Consider the following 21,355-nt stretch of genomic DNA (forward strand, 5'->3'; position numbering starts at 1 on the left):
AGGGATTAAAATAGATTTCCCTTTGGCTGGCTACTTGAATGATGCTGTGATTTTAATTTAAGTCCTCATGGGAAGAAAGGTTTATGTCATTCAATCACCAACTGATTTGTTTATTTTAGGTGATTTGTGGTGGGTTATTTCCCACGTGTAAATATATCAGTTTTTATCTGGCAGATATTTATTACAGGGCTACGTGTATTATTTTGTTTTTATTTGGGATACACATTAAGCGTATCCACCTCTCATAATTCTTCCAGATGGTTTTTTTCCCCAAAATAATTTTCTGGTTCCCTTAGTATTTGTTGCCAGTTGGTGGCTAATTTCGAGTAATACACATAAATAAGCCTGTTTCAGGTTTACCCTAGTTCTCCGCTGTATCTCTCTCCCAATTTGTTAGCTCTCTCTCACTGAGCCATTTATATTGGGGGGGCGGAGGGCCTGATAAGTTTATTTCACAACTTTGTGTTGATACACTGGCATATTTATACTCAGATTGTGGTTCGAATTCCACTTTTTCAATTCAATATGTTAACGCTGTTCAATATATTCAGTTTTTATTAATGCAATCAGGAGAGTATTTAGAGCAGTGAAATGTTTTATATCTGATTTCAGCAGTTTCTAGGTGGGAGCATCAAATATTTGATGCTCCCACCTAGAAACTGCTGAAATCAGATATAAAACATTTCACTGCTCTAAATACTCTCCTGATTGCATTAATAAAAACTGAATATATTGAACAGCGTTAACATATTGAATTGAAAAAGTGGAATTCGAACCACAATCTGAGTATAAATATGCCAGTGTATCAACACAAAGTTGTGAAATAAACTTATCAGGCCCTCCGCCCCCCCAATATAAATGGCTCAGTGAGAGAGAGCTAACAAATTGGGAGAGAGATACAGCGGAGAACTAGGGTAAACCTGAAACAGGCTTATTTATGTGTATTACTCGAAATTAGCCACCAACTGGCAACAAATACTAAGGGAACCAGAAAATTATTTTGGGGAAAAAACCATCTGGAAGAATTATGAGAGGTGGATACGCTTAATGTGTATCCCAAATAAAAACAAAATAATACACGTAGCCCTGTAATAAATATCTGCCAGATAAAAACTGATATATTTACACGTGGGAAATAACCCACCACAAATCACCTAAAATAAACAAATCAGTTGGTGATTGAATGACATAAACCTTTCTTCCCATGAGGACTTAAATTAAAATCACAGCATCATTCAAGTAGCCAGCCAAAGGGAAATCTATTTTAATCCCTAAACACACTTCTATCTTTTCTTGTGCATTTGGCACTAACACATTGTATGTTATATGTATGTATGTAAAAGTCTTAACCTCTTAAGAAATTTTCACAAGGCACAGAAGAAGATTACCTAGTGTGATTCTATATGCTAAAAAATCCACACAGGTTTGCTCTTTCTTCTTTTTAACAAAAATTAATAAAAGTATAAATTTTAAAACGTAAGGATTCCTTTTTCTCCCTTGCAAAAGATCCTCCCTCTTCTGGTGTGCATCCTCAGTGCAACTCCTTTCTCTCTCGAAATTACCATTACGATTTTGTTGCCCGGATAGCACCCATCGCCGATATAAACAGAATAACGGCGCCAGAATAATATTTCCTTAAATAAAATACAAAAGGATATCATAGAAAAACGTGTGTGCGGACCCTCAACCCCCTTCCCCTGCCCCCATTATCTACTGAGTGGTGTATATGACCCTTAGACAGGTGGCCATAGACACACAGACAGGGTCAGCAGCATTTCAATTGTAGCGCCTGTGGTTAGCCAATCGGAGATGCAACAGCCATTCATGGAAGCAGCAGCAGCTCCTGATTGACGGCTGGACTGCCAGCTCTGATTGGCTGGCAGCTGGCGCTACATCTGAAATGTTGCAGGCACTGTCTGTGCCTTTTATGACTGTCCACCTAATAGTAAGTGCCATGTACACATTCCCTACATCCATCCTCTTGTTTTCCCAAACACCCACCATCACTGTTCTTTACTTCCTCACTGTTCCCCACTGCTCCCTACTGCCACCTGCCCTCACTGCTCTCTACTCCCACCCTCCCTCACTGCTCCTACACCCACCTACCCTCACTGCTGGCTACTTGCACCCTCCCTCACTGCTGCCTACACTTACCCCCCCCCCCCCCCCCCCTCATTGCTCGCTACTCTCATCATCCCTCACTGCTCCCCACACTCAGCCTCACTTGCTGCTCCCTACACTCTTCTTCACTGCTCTCTACAGCAATCCACACTCCAATCTCAGGATTAAGCATTTTTCAGTCTTGGGAAAAAATGATAGAATTGGAACTAGAAAAGGGTTGTTTAGTATTTGTTGCTATGACCATACTCCATGCTTATTTGCATAATATGTCTTGGGTAAATTTGCCCTGCATATGTTCAGAAAATAAGCACACACAACTACAAGCATGCATTATATGACCACAGAGGCAGAACAGTGAAATAGTGTTCTCACTTAGGCAATAGCGTGTCACACAAATGTAGCCATACAGTCCAGCAGGTAAGAGGTGTGTGCAGTGCTGTTAGGTGGCATATTGATCACACCTAGTATAGCGTGGGCGTAAGTATACGCTAATGACTAATCATAGTCCATGCGCATAAGCTGCTCTGGCAGAGGTATGCATTTCTCAGGGTGCAGTATGTGCCGAAATGTGCTATGTGACATATTCCCGGTGTTAACTTAATATGGCTGCATATTAACATTGGATGGCCATAGCTTATTGTACACAATCTGAAGGCAACTACCATCGATGGAAAAAATTGATGGTGCTTAATCATACTTGCCTACTCTCGCAAAATTTAAGGGAGACTCCCAATTTCTCTGGTGGTGCTCCCTCCTGCATTACTAGTGTAGAGGGCAGAATGCTGCGGCAATAGCTGGAACCACAGCTGTGAGCAGAGGGTGCAGGGCACACAGCCTAGCCATAGCTGCCTACCCTCCTGCATTCTGCAGGAGACTCTCTGAAATAACAGCAATCTCCCTCTCTCCCTCATTAGTCTACCAATCTCCCTCATTTCACCTAGCCCACATTACACGGTTACATTTTTGGGGAAAAAAGGAATGAGGGATAGATATAATCACATTGAATCATCAGTACAATTTCCCAGCACTTTACCAAGTATAGTAGCTCTTACTAACTGCTTTGGGGCTCATCTACATTTGGATATAAGTCACTTTAAAAGCTTCCTCTCAAATGTAGCAGTGCACACCCACACTTCTAGGTGCCACGTTCACAATCTATTTTCACAATCTCTCCATATATGGAACTAGACATGCCCTTTGGATGGAACATGACACACCCCCTCAATGAGGCACCTTGCAAAATTTTATTACCAAGTATAATCTCCCTGAAACTAGTTTTTAAAAGTAGGCAAGTATGAGCCTAGCCCCTTTCCCCTGAAGTGTCTACTAGTGAAGCCCCGCCCCTTCTACATGGACAGCACCCTCTCACAACCCAGCACCTGCACCTGAAGAGGCTACCAGCATCCTCCTCTCCAGGATCTCCCAGAGAGGCAATACATAGTGTGTGTGTGTTAAACCATCAAAAATCCATATATATCCCTAATACCTATCATGTAGTGAACTATCTTCTCCCGCAGTTAAGGACACAATTTTGGTAATATGCTCAGGGTAATTAAAAATATTTTGATATTGATGACCCCCTCTGTTTTAGTAATCATGTAAAAATTATTAAAATCAATTTTTTTTTTGTTTGTTTATTTGTTGCAAACTTGGCTAAGTTGGGAGAACATTCCCTTATCCGCACAAGCCCAGCGCTCGCAGTCAGAAGAAACCGTCCACTGGCATTATGGGTAGAGGCATTCACACATCAATGTTTTTGCCTTGTAGTTTCAACGGTCTCATGCAGCTTGAGCAAACACGGAAGCTGCTGGGGAGAAAAATAAATAAAAGCTTGTTGCTTCCGATAGGCAGCTGTTGGTATCTTATTAGATTTCATCCTGGCTTCTGCTAGGTAAAGTTTAATTAGCAAAGAAACCCCTAAAATGACTATAGTGTTTAAACAGTCAGACATAGAACTAATGAAAAATATGCAAGGCAATGTGAATAGGTGGGCATTGGTAAATGTCTGCCCATAAAGCCTTAATTCCACATTTGTTGGTTCTGTGTGCAGAGAAAGGTTTTTGTACCTTTTAAAGTTTTTTTTTTTTTTTACCGTGATTAAACAATGCAGACTATTTTTCTATCATTAGTTGTGGAGTTCTTTAAGTCACCCTTTTCCCCTAATTCATTCATTTTTCATAAACCATTTATTTGTAGACTTCCTAAAATCAGCCACAGGATGTCACTGTTTACAAAATTTTTGAAAGAATATCCATTGAGACAAAGCTGGAAAGCATCCCACTTAAATGTAAATTAACAAAACAAATTATATTTGTAATTAGCACAACAGTGTCTGTGTAAGTATGTAAAAGATTATTACACATATACAGTACTAAACATACTGAGACACATAACGGTTCTGCCCAGAACAGCTATAAAATGAATTGTTTTGCAGAACTATGTTGCAAAAACAAACCATTTATTTCTAATAACTATAAATAAATGTAGATTTATTTCCTGGCGCACATATTTATATATTCAGTATAACTGTCACTAGATATGTACACTGAATAAATTGTCACAGTGAGGAACATGAGTTTCTAAACTGGTACAGATCATTTTATGCCTGATAATACAGTGGGATGCTTTGTGTGTCCTGAAATCTGACGGAGATGAAATCCCAAGGACCATCAGTATATGAAAAATCAACTGCTGCTCTTCTCTTTTCCCTGCCCTTCATGTAGAAAGTGATAAAATGTTGACATGCTAGCTTGTCAACATATCACTCAGGTGACCAAATGGGGATTTATCTGCTCCTGATGTCTGCAAAGGTTTATGCAATAGTCACAGATCCCCTGTAATGTAACGCACATCCTTGGGCATGGGACCTTATTCTAATCGCTTTGGTCCCCCTGCGCATGTGGGATACAGATGATAAAGGAAAAGCAGAACTGTTAAATGGGTTCTTCTCATCAGTGTTTACTAGGGGAGAGCAGACAGTGGAACGCACAGGTACCACAAATGGGACGAACAAGCCGGATCTCAATATTTCTTTCACGACCGATGAGATAATTTTGCGGCTCAGCAAAATCAAAACAAACAAATCACCAGGGCAAGATGGGATTCATCCCAAGGCACCAATTGAATTAAGGGAGGACCTAGCGACCCCTAAATATTACATTTTTGATAATTCACTATCATCAAGTAAGGTACCAAAAGACTGGAGAATAGCAGAGGTAGTGCCAATATTCAAAAAAGGAAAAAGGACATCATAGAATTAGAAAAAAACCCAAAGAAGAGGAACAAAGCTTATTAGGGGAATGGAGAATTTAAGCTACAAGGAGAGATTGAGCAATTTGGGACTATTTACACTAGAGAAGAGACGTTTAAGGGGGGACATGCTCAACATGTACAAATAAATCAAGGGCCAATATAATGAACTGTCAATCACCCTTTTTACTGCTAGACAGGAATCTAGGACATGAGGGCACGAGTTTAGATTAGAAGAAAGAAGATTTCGTTCCAGTAGGAGGAAAAATTTCTTTACGGTCAGAGCAGTCAAACTGTGGAACTCTTTTCCTGGTGAGGTGGTGTCGGCAGACACATTAAATACGTTTAAAATAAGGTTGGACAAACATTTATTGGTTAAAAACATCAAAGAGTACTAATAAGAATCATAATCTGTTTTTAAAAATATCAGAATATACTATATAACAAGGGATAAGCTATTAAAATCTAGGTTGAACTCGATGGACGCAAGTCTTTATTCAGCCTTATCTACCATGTAACTGTGCAGATGCAGGGTGCATGCACCTGCGGCGAACATTCTGTTTGCTGGGTCCACACACCCTACACAGCGGGCAGGGGGCAGAGAAGGGCGGGGGGCATAGGCAGCCCCATTAGCATATGGGAACGCCCAGCTTTTCATGGGAGTTCCCATGAGAACGCTGGGCATTCTCATGCTAATGAGGCCGTGACTCGGGTGCGGGGGACACGCAGCTGATGTCAGCAGATATCAGCTGCCCGCTCTGTCCTCACACAGGGCGCCCGCAGTTTAGAGACACCATATAGGTGTCTCTAAACCCCCCTAGAACCCTAAAACCCCCTAGAACCATGTCGACCTATTCCCATGTCGACCTAACAGTGTCGACCCAATGCTTGTCGACCAACTTTCTGTAGATCCAATGACCGTATCCCCAGCACACCCCCCCTGTAATGCTGGCCACACATACACATATGTAAGCCTCATTGTGCTGGAGAACAACGGTCTTACCTGCCTATGAACCCAGCGCTTGCTGCCATGTGCTGGGCTGCGGTGGGAGCAGTCTGGGCTGTGTGGGTAAAAGCGAAACGTCTCCTTACATTAGGCCACACACCCTCAGTACAAATGTCCAGCCATCCTCTCTATGGCCCTGAGGGGTAGATGTATGAAACAGTGATAAGGGAGGAGAAGTGATCCAGTGAAGAAGTGGCCCATGGCAACTATTTAGCTGCTCTGTATAATTTAATAGTATGCCAATTATACCACTTTTACACCAGTTGTTCCCTTTTACACCGGCGCCCCCTGGCATTATGTCGGGCGGGAGAAGGTGGGACCTGAGTAGGCACTAAGGGGGGTATTCAATGTCAGGGGTACGGCTGTCGAGCAAGCTCGACAGCTGTGCCCCTGTCCCGTTCTCGCTTTGCTCGAAGTGAGCTCAGCGGTCGGGATTCAATGTCCTGGCCGCTGAGCGGCGAGAAGGGGGCATGGCCGCGAGTTGAGGACGGAAATAGACGAGCTCCGGCAGGGAGCTCGCCTATTTCCGGCTTTTCTCGGCAGAACAGCATTGAATAGGGCCCCGCAGCCATCTGTCGGGGAGGTTGACACACATTGCATACCCCCCTAAGCGCCAGGAAACCTGCCAGCTGGGACCCCCCGCGACGCTGACCGACATGCTGGGGGCAACCCCAGCATCAAAAAAGGCTGCTGGGCTGCCCGCAGCCTCCGTGCACCCCCAGCTTCATTATGCCTAACCTCCAGACTGACTGCAGGACACTGCAATCCAGAGGTATGGGCTCCCCTATTGGTGGAAATGGGTCCCTGGGTCAGATGACCTGGTTTACCCATTTACACGGCCCCTGACTCTGGGGATGCCCCGTGTCCGACCCTAAGCATTTGCCGGGTCGCACACCTGGGGAACAGGACCCAGGTTATTATTTTTTACCCCATTTACACCAAGCCCCGCCCAGAGTGGAGCGCCAATAACCCGGGTTGAAGCTCTGGTGTAAAAGGGGTATTACAGACATTACTTCAGTGCTGATTGTTTGCCATGGGCTACTTCTCCTCTGGCTCACTTCTGCTTCCTTATCACTGCGTCATACATCTACCTCTGAATTTGCGAAGAGAGTGATGACTTCATCACTGTGTTGTACACACCCAGGGCCAGATGCACAAAGCCCCCAGTCTGTATCATGGCAGTTAGGAGCTGATTGGCTGGTTGTTTCTCACTCTCCACTTGAAGCTAAGTGCATCTAGCCCCCAGTTTTGCCCAGTGTCATGGTCTAGACTGGCTACTTCCCAGTCACTGCTCAGGATCCCCCATCATTTTCCCATCACATTTCTGATACCATGTGACTCAAACGCAGCAGCACCTTTGTGAGTACACTCTGTACAACACCTGAACCACAGGGTTTTGCAGAATTGTACAAATTGCATGCAGCTCAGAATAAGATGGAAATTTGCACCTTAATTTGCACCATCTGCTCTTAACTCAAAGCCCAAAAAGTGAAAATAGTTATTTATTGTAGGAGGGATATGCAGAGGAATTTCTAATAGAGTTCTGCAAATTAAATAATTACAAATTCCCTACTGAGCGCAACATTTATAGAGCAGGTGTGCAAATCCTGTTTCCTCAACACTATGCACTAAGGACCATTATTTACACAAAGAATGTCGGGTGCAGTATTCCTAAGAAGAAAAAAAAAACAACAGAAAGACCTGGAGTAGAACTATCACATGGTGCTAGCTGGGGTAACTATTTATAATAACTGTCACTGCAGGCACACACCATGATTGATCAGTGTTCGTGCATACTGCTTGTTGTGGATATGGCCAGTGCTCATTCTGAAAATGTTCTACAGTAGTTTGTTTGAAAATCAGTAAATGTAAAACAGTTTTAAACAACATCACAGTGGACAATTTGTGTTTATTCCCATTTTGACTGTTTTGCTAATGAAATACTCTTCCATGCAGGTGTTGTTTATCCGTATCAGCCTCATCATGGAAGGTACCAGCTCAACTACCACGATGCGAAGAAAGCCTGTGAGGAACAAGACGCCATGATGGCTTCATTTGAGCAGCTGTTTGCAGCCTGGGAAGAGGGTCTAGATTGGTGCAATGCTGGATGGGTAATGGATGGTACTGTCCAATACCCCATTACCTTACCCAGAGAACCTTGTGGTGGGAAGGAGATGGCACCTGGTGTTAGAAACTACGGAGAGCGCCACAAACACTTGCACAGATATGATGTTTTTTGCTTCTCTTCTGCCCTGAAAGGTGAGGTCTCAGAGACAGAGCTTCCCATGCAAATGTATTGTATGATTATCTTTCATTCGTAGAATAATTCACTGGGGTGGTCACTTATGGAAACTGGTGGTGATTTTTATGTCAATCCTTTGTGCATCGGTTCCATGTGTCATGTCTTAGGCATCATTTCCATTTATCATATAAATAGAACATTCATAAATCTTATGTGTGCCTTTTTTAAATTAATTTCTATCCATACATATAGTGATGTGCTTTTGTGGATTGTGTCATATTAAGGGGGATCCGTACCATTACCTTGTGTGAGTGTTAATGTGCGTACACACTTGCTAATATATCGACCATATGATTGAACAACCATCGGCCAGTGTGTACCATTGATATATCTGTGAACGGCGTCATTCACAGCTATATTGTGTCGGCTGTGCACCACAGTCAATACCCCGATATATCTAAAGATAAATCGGCACATCATGCTGTGTGTACAGGCGATCCACTGACCACCTGTACAGCCCCGTCAGGAATTGACAGCTCAGTGGGTAGGTGGCAAATGTGCCTGCCCACTTGTGATGTCAGTCCCAAATGGATCGGGCAGTGCATATGGATGACACTGCCTGATCCATCTGTAGATATACAGTATCTGAAGATTGATTGATCTGCAGATATATCTACCAGTGTGTACCCAGCGTTAGTGAATTGAATACCAGATACAGATTTCCCATTAATCTTAATTGAGTATGAGGGAGTGAATGTTGCATATGATTGGAGGCACATTTACATGCCTTTCATTCCTAACTAATTTGCATTGTTACTAGATTGTAAACTCTTCAGAGAAGGGCTGCCAAGTTTTGTCTCCCTGTACTGTTCCTTTGTACTCCGCTGCCAAACACTTGTGGCGGCGCGCCTTGTAAATAAAATTATAATATGAGCAGATAGCAGCTTCCATGATGTAATGTTGATCTCCCAAGAGGAAGGGCCACATTAGTTACTGCAAACTATGTGTATATATAGGAGCTCTACAGAAGTGCTATCTGTTTACAAACATTAGGGCTACCACCTGACCTGAGAATTCTGTAGAACAGTGGTTCACAAAGTCAGTTTTTAAGGGTCCTCAACAGTGTGCATTATCCAGGTCTCCTCACAGCATCGCAAGTGTTATAATTAGCTCCACCTGCAGATATTTTATATTGTGTCAGTGAGTAATAAGTACACCTGTGCACCTACCAGGTGACCTGGAAAACTTGAACTGTTGGAGGTCCTTGAGAACCATGATTTTGAACCACTGCTGTAGAGCAAATGGCTGCTGTTTGTATTGTTTATTTTTAATACCAAATAGAACAATAAGAATCTGAAATACAGAAAATTTACACTTTCCATGTGCTCTTTTCTTTTAAATAATTTTAGTGAAATTGACTAAAGCCCCGAACACATGGTGAGATATTGGCCAATGGACAATTTTGTCTAAGTAGTTTTGAGAGAGATTTTGGCTAGATCCACTGGAGATTTTGACTAATCGATTTTGTCTAAATTAGTAATGATAGTCTATGATCTAGTCCAGGCATTCCCAACCACGGTCCTCAAGGCACACCAACAGTGCAGATTTTAGTGATATCCAGGCTTCAGCACAGATGGTTTAATCAGAATCCCTCAGATACTAATTAAGTCACCTGTGCTCAAGCCTGGGTATCTACAAAACCTGCACTGTTGGTGTGCCTTGAGGACCATGGTTGGGAATGCCTGAAGTCAAATGTCCTTGCCTGCACAGTCCATCTATGCTAAGCAATCTATGCTAGACAATATTGACTAAGCAGGAGAAAAATATGGAGATTTTGGCTAACCTTCTAGGAGATTTTGACTATCTAGTCAACATTTCCTGCCAAAATCTCACCGTGTGTACACCCCTTAAGTTAAGAAAAAAAGCTAATTACTAGTTCACTTTAAATGATAAGACAATTTAATAAACTGTAAATTACATAGGTCCAATCCATGATTATCGGGTTAAATTTTGTTCTGTGTTTCTGAAATATCAGTGAGTAGTCCGACTCCATACTGATATGAAATGTGTATAATCTTGTTTTTAATTAAACTCCAGAATAGAACACTTATATTTCATTACATTTACTACTGTGGTTACATTTATTATGAAGATTGTTGTTTTAAGCATTGTTTTTCAAGGCCTAGCTGTGCTTTTGTGTATTTCACATAGGACTATACTGAAAGGAACAGATGATGAAACAATATGTGCATTAGATCTTCTGTTCATTAATTGTTTCTGGGGTGCTAAGGAAATTACTTTCGGCTAGCCAATAAGAGATAATGGGCTTTAAGCCCCGTTCACACTGGGCGATTAAAATAAGCGATATTGCTCATTTTATCACCCAGTATGTAGGCACCCAGCGACAGGCGATGCGCATTCCCATGGGTCGTTAATGGCCCCCTCCATTCTCTGTGCATGTACAGAGGAGGGAGCGGATCGCTAACGATAGCATTATGCAGCATAGTCCCTGCTTCTCCCCCTGCCACCGTTCCTCACTCGCCGGAATCGTCAAGTGTGTATGCACCCTGCCAGGTCCCCGAGGCCGCTGACATAGCTAGGTTTGTATGCACCCTAATTCAGACCTGATCGCAAAGCACCTGTTTTCTCAAAAGGACAAAACCATGCTGCACTGCAGGTGGGGCAGATGTAACCTGTGCATAGAGAGTTAGATTTGGGTGGGGGGTGTTCAAACTGAAATGTAAATTGCAGTGTAAGAATAAAGCAGCCTGTATTTACCCTGCACAGAAACAAAATAACTCACCCAAATCTACCTCTCTGCACATGTTCCATTTGCCCCGCCTGCAGTGCACATGGTTTGTCCATTTGAAAGGGGTCATGCGATCAGGTCTGAATAAGGCCCAATATACTGTATATTTCTTAATATATTTCTTAATAATCCTAACTTGTGTGATCTGAATACATTTTTTAAGTGTTCTGTGACAATTGAACATTTAAACTAGCGTATTGTAAGGCATAATGTTCTCAGGGCTGCTAAGTCATTGGGCAGGCCCTATTTTTGTGGCGTCATGGATGCTGGAGGGGCAAGGCTTCGCCCATTATTGGATATGATCCTATGGACAGGGAGGATTAGGCTCTGCATGGCAGTGATGTTTGATTCTGCCTTTTCTGCACAAATTGCTTCTCAAGAGCTACCAACAGGTCATGTTTTCCAGGCCACCTGTAGGTCTGTAGAATGTGACGGTTAGGAATGAATGCAGCACATGTATCAAAATGTGACAATCATACCACTTTCAGATCACAAAATGCAGCGTCGCACTGGGACTTTGAACGATTCAGCCCCCAAGTGACCCTGCATTTTTCTCTTTCCGGACCCTTCAGCGACTGGCAATATTGCTGGTTCGTTGACGTCATGCGGAGCGGCATCGGGGGTGGGGGAGGAGGCAGCGCTTGGAGCTGACGCTGCTCCAAGCACTGCCTCCTCCATCAGAGTGAACGGGAACCGGGTTGCTCGACTCGATTAACCAGTTTGTACTGCACATTAACCCAGCAACGAACTGGTTAGAACCCTGCTTTTTTTTTTATACCAATTTGTAATGCCAGATTGTTGCCGGATTGTTGCCGGTTTGCTGTACCCGGTAAGCACTTTCAGATTGCACCTATTATCGGGTCATACCGGCAACAATCTGGCATGAACACGGTAATTAGGTGTGATCTGAAAGGGGTGTTAGTAAATGATCACCTAGCTGGTGCACAGGTGTAGCCATTACTAATACCCTGGAAACATGAACTGTTGGTAGATCTTGAGGACCGTTTTGGCCACCCCTGTATTATTGAGTTCTGTAACCTGTATAAAAACACTTGACCTGTATGCTTTATTTTATGTTTCATTGACTAAGAAATTAATTGTTCAGTGTGTTATCAAATTGTGCCATCCTACTGTATACTATATATTTATAAATTGTGTGAAAACACTTTTGTGTTTAGGAGTAATGCAGCTACATGTCACTGTGCAGTTGTTTATTCTGTGCATTGTCTAATTGGTTACTTGTCCTCCCTACAGGTAGAGTGTACTACCTCCAGCATCCTAACAAGCTGACATTTGCGGAGGCCAGAGAAGCCTGCGTTCAGGATGGCGCTCAAATTGCCAAGGTTGGTCAGCTCTTTGCTGCCTGGAAATTCGTAGACTTGGACCGCTGCGATGCTGGATGGTTGGATGATGGCAGCATCAGATATCCAATTGCCTTCCCACGCCCTAACTGTGGACCACCAGAACCGGGTGTACGGAGCGTTGGATTTCCAGTAAAACATATGAAATTTGGAGTATATTGCTATAAGATGAGTTAAGTACTATACTGCCCCCTCCAGGACACTGTGAACATTTACTTTTTACAGAATACGCTCTTGTTCCCTCCGAACAAAGGTGTGGACAAAGGATGGAGAATATCTGCCAGACAAATCTATCTCATCGCAATGAACTGTAACAGAAAACAATTGCAAATCTAAGCCATAAGGCTAATGATAGGTAAACTGGTGATGCCAAACTGTCATTTTATTGTGCTTGTGTCAAATATATGACTATAGTTCACCAAAACTATATATTTTATACTGCAAAATAAGGTAAAGAGTATTAATACCTGTGATTGTACAGTATAAGGTCCATTGCACCGACTGAAAATATCACACGCAGCCACAGAACAGAGCTTGAAGCATTGCTGTGCATCATTGTAAGCTCACTCACTTATTTATGATGGATATATAATTGCAGCACATAACAATGGCTGTGAGCTGTGATGAGCATATATGTGTAAAATGCACACTAGCGTACAATACAGAACTGGTGTAGATTGCTACTGCAATCATTTATTCCACCAGCAGATGGCGCAATGTCTAACAAGAAAAGCATGCCTTCTGATCAAATGCTATGCAGACCACACAAGATTTGAGGGCTGTCATTAGGAGTACTGAATATTTATTTTAATATTTTCAAACATTTAATACAATTATTTTTATTATGGATAATATAGAATCTCCAACTCTGCTCAGAGTCTCGGTGTGCAGGCAATAAATATAAGTGTAAAGTCATGTGCATTAATATTAAAGATCTTGGATCTTTGCCTTTTATCTGCATTAGCACACATTAAACACATTATTCCCATATGTGAAGGAGTGAATCATTAAATGTATATGATTTTATTAGATAATATTTTAAAAATGTGTCATTGCTAATCTGGACATTGCAGTCAAGCCATCTTGAAAAACTTGACATTTTAGCAGATTTTGTACAGTAAAGGACACTATTGAAAATCAGGGAAGACTCGCCTGTCAGTAGCTGGATTACACCCAGATGGTGCAAATACCATTTAACCCTTTGAGTGCCAAGTGAATTTGTCAAAATAGATGTTGCCAAGCAAACATTTTTTATTCATCACAATGATCTGTAATTGTTTACCTTTATATAGGAAATATAATCTTTGTTTACGCTACGCATTTTATTTGAATTTATATAACAAATGTCAGCGATGCTGGCATTTGTTTAGTGGATATTTTGAACATCTCTCACAGAGATTTTGGCACTCAAAGAGTTAAAGGATGTTTGTGTAATGATGATGAGGACTTTTTAATGCCTTTAACTCCTCCAGCCTTGTGTGCTTAGGAGAAAACCCGCATGAGAAAGGGTGAGATAAAGTGCCGTTGCCAGCTTTCCCAAGCACTTTGCCCCATTCGCAGCTAATCGAATACACCCCTTTGTGTTACAAGCGCAGTCTTGGCTTCACACAAACCCATCCTTGAATATGCTTGAAAAAGATCTCACACCACTTTTCATGCTATTTCTGTATGGCTTTGTCATTGGCTTGGCTTTTCCACTGTGCAGCACAGATTCTTGTTTGTGACACCTCATGAATGAATGAACATAAGAATACATATACATATATTTGATACACTTTGTGTTTCAGCAGCGTATCAAACAATAATGATAAAATACTAATATTCAGACTTGATACCAACAAAATAATGATGTTTTTATCTGTTTTCTTTTTTTATTCAATATTGGAAGTAAATTAATTTGGATTCACCAATGTGATTAATGTGAGGTATTAGTGTTGCAGTCGCAGAACCCTGTCATTGTGCATTGTACTTTTGGTGTATCTGCTGTTAGCCTGACATAAATCTGGTGCACTCTTTATAATACTGGAATGCTGCTATATGTGTTCGGACAGGGATGGGGAACCATTGGCCCTCCAGCTGTTGTTGAACTACACATCCTAGCATGCTCTGCTGCAGCTCCCAAAAATCGGGTCCCCCTCCCGGCCCCCCAGAAAGGTGGGAAACCCTCCCGTATACCACTGGAACCCCCTCAAATCTCCCTGGCCGCAGCGGTAAATTACCATGATTCGCGGCTTTTCAGGGGAGGGGCTACATATGTAAACACCATTTGGCCCCGCCCCTCCCTCCGAAGACCTGCAAATTGCGGGATTTGTACTACTTGATGATGTCTACATAAGGCCCCGCAGCCCGAAGTGCTGCTGACAGTCTCCTGGCTTCTCCCGAAGAGGAGACTGTAAAAATAGGCAAATCTGCTTTATCTACAAGGCTTAGTACATCTGCCCCATGTAGTGCTATTGTAGTGCTATATGTTTGCCTAGCTACAATCCAGTCCCTTGTTGAAATATACAACCCTGCATCAGCACAGCCCTGCTTACAACAAATAATGACATTACAGTACATAAAGGCTGTCAGATCAGTTAGTGCTGTACAGAGGTGGAACTTCCATTGGTGCAGCAGGCGCATTGCACCGAGGCCCCTGAGGGCTAAGGGGTCCACTGCTGCCACCCACTGTTGTGTGGAGGCCCAAATTATATTTTTGCACCTGGGCCAACCACTCCCAATTTCCACCACTAGTACTGTACCTTCCTTTGCAGCAGTGCTAAAGCAACCTTGGCTGTCTAGTAAGCTAGAGTAAATTATGGAAGCTGTTACCAGTACGAGGTAGAACAGTGGGGCTTTAACCATTGTTTGTGCAGCTGATACATATCCATATTTCATACCCGCTACGTGCTAAATTTCCCTCATCAGCTGACACAGACCTAACCCAAATGTCACGATCTTATTTGGCACATATGCAACTATATGCTTTACATTGTGCGACTGGCCGATGAGGAATGTTTCATACAGACGGCCACTAAATACAAGGTTTCACATAAATCATACATTACAAACTCTCAAATTGTTTTTTTTTTTTCAAAAGTTCCCGATGCTTAGTCTCATCCAATATAAAGTGCTTTGGATAATATTTTATTTCAGCTACACGCACAATATATCTCTTAGAAAAAAAACACATTGCTTTGCTTTGTAAGTTATTGTGCTTTAACCTTTATCAACAAAACTTTTTAGAAATCCGGTCTTCTGTGTCCTGCAGATGGAAGTCAAGGCTATGTTCCATTTAGATAAGTGGATAGACTATAGAAGAATGTGCTGGCAGCATAATGCCTTGTTTCTGCAGCTGAAGGCAAATAGAGATATTGGTGTTGTCACTGTAACACGAATTCAGTATAGCGAATAGCAGCTTTACTGTCCAAATCCACTCATTCCATGTAATGCCACCCATTTCCATTGTAGCTGTAATGGTAGGTGATAGAACGGAGGCTTAGCATACCCTGTAAAGACAACTAGAAGTGTTGCCTATATCGACTAATCAAAATGTAGCTATCATTATAGGGGTAGGAAACCTGTGCCCCCCCCCCCCCCCCCTGCTGCTTTGGAACTGCGCAGCCTAGTATGCTCTGCCAGAGGGTGTCTGTTAACACAATGACTCCATGGCATTCTGGGATGTGTAGTTCCCCAGGAGCTGGAGTGCCTGACTTGATCTTCTTCTGATCTACAGTATTACAGGGACATATGTACTATGCCTTTGAGGATGATTAAGTGGAGAGAAGTAAAGATTCTGAATCAGGCCTGCTCGCTATGCTGCGTATATTTGCTGCCTAGTGAGCAGGTACACGGCGCCCCGCCAAATGCACGCCACCCCGCCCAACCAAGTCCCCGCACTGACATGTGAGGGGATGTGTATGCTAACTGGAGAAATAATTCAATGGTCGCTTACCATCCAATGATCTCTCTAGCCTTCGCTCTGAAAAGTACGTTTATACTTACGTTTCAGATGCCTGATATCCAACGAATTGGGGGTGGGCGTCGACGTCATGTGATGTCAGCCGCCCGCCCAGAGCATGCATAAGCTCGTCTGGGTTCGTAGGGGTATGCCTATAATACACTGGGATGTACCCTGTACCTGCCCAATGCCACGAAGGCCCATCCTGGTGCGAATGGGGGGGTTTGCACATGTGCATATTCGCGAATGCACAAACCTCCACCATTGCCCAGGGCAGTGAATTTGGACCTAAACGATCAGGTCTGAATCACCCCCAAAGTAACAGCCAACCAAAGCATAGTACATCTCTAGCACATTCTGTAGAATGATAGCTAGAATTTATTTGGTTGTTACAGGCAACACCTTCACGTGTCCTCAGTAAAAGTGTTTTATTTTTAAAAACATGATGTGATTTAGCAGCGTCTCTGTAGGCTGTGAGCATGGGTCGGGTTACAAAGAAAGACTTGGTTGCTTGTGATTCACAGTTGTCATTTTTTACAATTGTTGGTTCCATATCTAATAGGCTCCACTAGTAACTCACTAAGGGCCAGATGCACTAAGCTTCAAAGGTGATAAAATTAAGATTAAACAACCAGCCAATCATCTCTTGCCTGACATTTTTCAAACACAGTCTGTGACATGGCAGGTAAGAGCTGATTGGCTGTTTATCACTCTCCATTTTATCACTTTTGAAGCTTAGTACATCTGGCCCTGAGAGGCAAATTGATGTTGAACTGTCCGCAAAACCCCCAGCAACATCAGTGTGCTTATTTTATTATTCTTTACCTGCTTTATTTTTTTAAATTTGCACAATAGGAAAAACAGGTATAAAGGGGCATTTTTTATAGAGGCAGAAGTGACAGTGACCTATACATTCATGGGTATAGCCATGTGAGCTATTTTACCCATAAAGCTCTAGCTGCCAGTCATTGAGCCATCACACCTTGGCCCTTATTCTGATTGACGCGGACTTTACCGCATACTTTCGGATCGCGTCTTTACGGCGTCTGCGCATGCGTGGAGAACGCAACGCGCATGTGCCACGCATTGACTCGGTACCAGTTCGGCCAGATCCCGTCCAGAACTGTTCACCGCTATCATTCGGGAAATAGGGGCGTATTATGGGCGTCATGCGGAATGACACATGGGCGTAGTTTCAAAGTGGGCAAAACGGGGCGGAAACATGGGCGGACACGGGGGAGTACACTTATGTTGGGGGGCGTACATTCGGAAACCACTCCGAATGCACGCGATCAAAAAGGGCAGAAATGTGCGGTGTCCACAAGTGTACTATTGCTTTGCGGACACCACTCGTTCATGCGCTAGGCGAACGTACGCCTAATGACTACAACCATTAACACCTGAACCCAATAGAATCTACTCCTTTACTCATTACTCACTAATAGGACGCTTGTCAGTGCTTTAATTGAAACCATTGCTGCTTCAATTGCTGTAAGGGTTAATGTGTGCAATGCATGTGTTAGGCATGCTTGTAAGGATATATTGGCATCTAATTGATTCCAATTCCAAATAAGCAGTTTTTTATGAGGATAGGTAATTGAATAAGTGGGTCATGTGATGTATTGCAGAAGATACTTCATAGTGGGTTGTTTGGCGTAAATACTCCGCTTACGTGCGGTAGCACCGCTTGGCTCCCGTTCGGATGCGGTATTCCCGAGCATACTCTGTAATACTCTGTAATACCGTGCCGAATCGGAGTGTTTCTCCCGCACACGCATGGTTTGTATGTCGTCCGTAAACACGCCCTGTTCTTAAAGAGTGAGTCCGTCCGAATGCGGAGGACACGTGGGCGTTTCTACGGACGATGGCCGCATGCGGCAAAACACCGTTGCGTGCTGACCGCTCCGTAAGAATGCGGGAATTTCCGCACAGATCAGAATAAAGGCCCTTCTATTTGAGAACAAGTGGACAGGAGGTCCAGACTGACAATACTACTTTAATAGACTGTTCACAGTGATTGCAGGTCACATGTTATAGTGTTGCTCCCGAAGTAGGAAATTGATTTTGCCATCAGACATACAGAGTTATTTTGTCAAGGGATCAAAAACCTACTTGATGCAAAATCAATGACTGCGCATTTCATCTGTGCCACTCTTTCTTTTTAATGAATCCTGAAAAATCACAGATTTGGAGGGGTGAGGGCTGCCGTATCGATCAGATCATTGTTCTGTTTTCATCATTCCATCCATCAAGGAAGAACCGAAAATGTACTTACATGATTAACGCTGGCAGACTTTTGTTTTACATTGAGCCAGAGAGAAAAAACCGTTAGTAATATTGGGATTTTTATAGAGCTTTCATCGATGCTGCAAGCAGGCGTAGGCAGCAAGGCTGCTTTCATTAGGAACACTGCAGAAAACAGCGGAACAGCGCTTTATTCTTATTCATTTATAAATAATCATATTAAAGTACAAATGTTAACCCTTAGCACTCGCACATACTTCTAAAGACAAATGACAAGTCCTTCGCTTCATCTTTATTTTCAAGGTATCTCGCCATTGCTTTTGGAACATGTTTATTATAATAAAAAAACAATCATAAAAATAATCAAAATAATCATAATAAAAACCACAAGAGCAGATTTTAGAACTCCTCTTTAGCCATTATTTGATCTAATATATCTTGGTAATCGCTTGCTTAGCAACCACTGAAAGATTGAAACGTATTTTACGCTTTAAAAGCACTTTTAGTACTTTAAATTGATTCCCATTTGTACATATTAATAGTGCATAGAAAAGCTGATTGGTTTAAATGTTTTTTTTTTTTAGCTGCAAGGAAATAGAAAAAAGTAATAAATGTGATTATCGGTCATGTCATTACTAATTATGGGATATCCCAGCAAATAGATTTATGTTTGAGGCTTGCTGCTGTTAGATCTCTATGTGCTATAATCTAGTCATGTTAACTTACAAGCAGAACTTTATGATGTGCTATGCCTACACTATCTGGCAGACGAAGTGTTAACCCGTGTGTTGATGTTGTTACACCCAGTTAACAGTAAGTATTGGAGATACTCAATGCATTTCCTAGTGCACAGAATCCACACTGCCGCTTCTATTCAAAGTGGGCGTCCACGTGGCAGGCAGGAAAATGGGCTACTTCAAGAACAGCTCTCCTCTGTATTCCCAGAATGGCAGCATTCCAAGTTTCTCAATGAGCTTCCCAGTTTGTGTAAAAACCGCGAGGTCTCCAGGTGGCCAACGGCAAACAGATAAACAGAACAAATCTGCACAGGGCCACTTAGGAAGAAAGGCGCTCCACTGTATGTGCCTTCCCTGGCTTGTACATCATAGTGTCCAATCCATACATGAGAGGGCAGTTCATGCTTTCTTTATGCATTTACCCTTGTTATAAAGGACTATTCAGTCACTTTTGCAGCTCGCTCCTGATAATATCCTTTAGCTTGTTCTAAATTAATATTAACATGCTCTTTGTATGCTGGAAAAATACAGAAACGTACATAAATCTCATTTATATTTATCATGGGTTTTACCATGTTTCTAATGCCACCTCATGCACTGCATTCTTACCAGTGCTATATATTGTGCATTAATGCATGAGAAATAGGTACTGCAAAAATTATACAACAGTGGGAGCAAGAAGACAGGAAAAGCGCATAAATAGCAACTAGGTGTTCACGAGTTCAAACGGTTACTAATGAAATGGAATCATTAGTGAATTGATTCTATGTCAATTTACTTGGCATGTATACATTAAAGGTATACACTAGCAATTACTTCACTTATTCCTGTGCTACTTAAGTAGTGGTAATGGCAGAACTACTCATGGAATCCTCGGACGCAGGAACAGCAGTATAGTAGTTGGCAATAGTTAGTCCTGTAAAAAATGTCGTTTGTCGTGGCTTTCCTTCAGGCTTCTTCTCTGTCATTTATATTTACAGCCATTTCCTTTCCTCCATACCCCGCTGTCAAAACTCAACTACAAAAATGGTCATTAATATAAATGTGTCTCATAAGGACGGTATAGTTGAATGAGTTTTTCAACTTCTGGTTACTGTACTTTCAGGCAAAAAAAAAGAAATCTCCGTATTGCTTCCTTTTGAGCTTTGTATATATGTATTTAGGTCACTATGCAAAGTATTGTCATTTCTCTCTACTGTGCGAGTTGCATTGGTCACAAGCAATGTTCCCTCTAATTTTACGAAGGCTGTGTGCAGCTAAAGATTTTGGCTGTGCAACTTTGGAATGAAATTTACATTTTTGTGCGTCACTTATAAATAACTGGAAAATGACGTTCAGCATTTGTGCTAACTTTACTTCAAAATGATATTACACATTTAAACATTCAAAATACAGTACACAATATAGTTAATGGGTGAAACACACATTACTTGAGTCCACAACTGCAAAAAGGGACCACTGCTGCTTTGTGCGCTTAGTTGTAATGTCTGTGCGCGCGCTCGTCAAGGTGTGTGCGCGCGCACATGCGCACAGCTTAGAGGGAACACTGGTCACAAGTGTATAAGTAGGACGGCCTTGTGCTATGTCCCTGCAAAACAAAATGACATTACTGAAAACGGTATAATGAATGCAAAGCGATTTATAAG

At 42.2% G+C, this 21,355-nt stretch overlaps 1 protein-coding gene across 1 annotated transcript in view; it reads left to right on the forward strand.

The window, feature by feature from the left end:
* HAPLN3 (hyaluronan and proteoglycan link protein 3) overlaps positions 1–20,829 on the forward strand; it is a 42,009-nt gene extending 21,180 nt beyond the window's left edge. Inside the window, exons 4-5 of the mRNA XM_083184192.1 lie at positions 8,333–8,635; positions 12,682–20,829. Of these exons, the coding sequence (XP_083040318.1) occupies positions 8,333–8,635; positions 12,682–12,965 (587 nt within the window). The 3' untranslated portion in view covers positions 12,966–20,829. The remainder of the gene's footprint in view (positions 1–8,332; positions 8,636–12,681) is intronic.
* Positions 20,830–21,355: the final 526 nt, after the last annotated feature.

The sequence above is a fragment of the Crinia signifera genome, chromosome 4, assembly GCF_055691185.1.
Source record: "Crinia signifera chromosome 4, ASM5569118v1, whole genome shotgun sequence".
Classification (NCBI taxonomy): domain Eukaryota; kingdom Metazoa; phylum Chordata; class Amphibia; order Anura; family Myobatrachidae; genus Crinia; species Crinia signifera.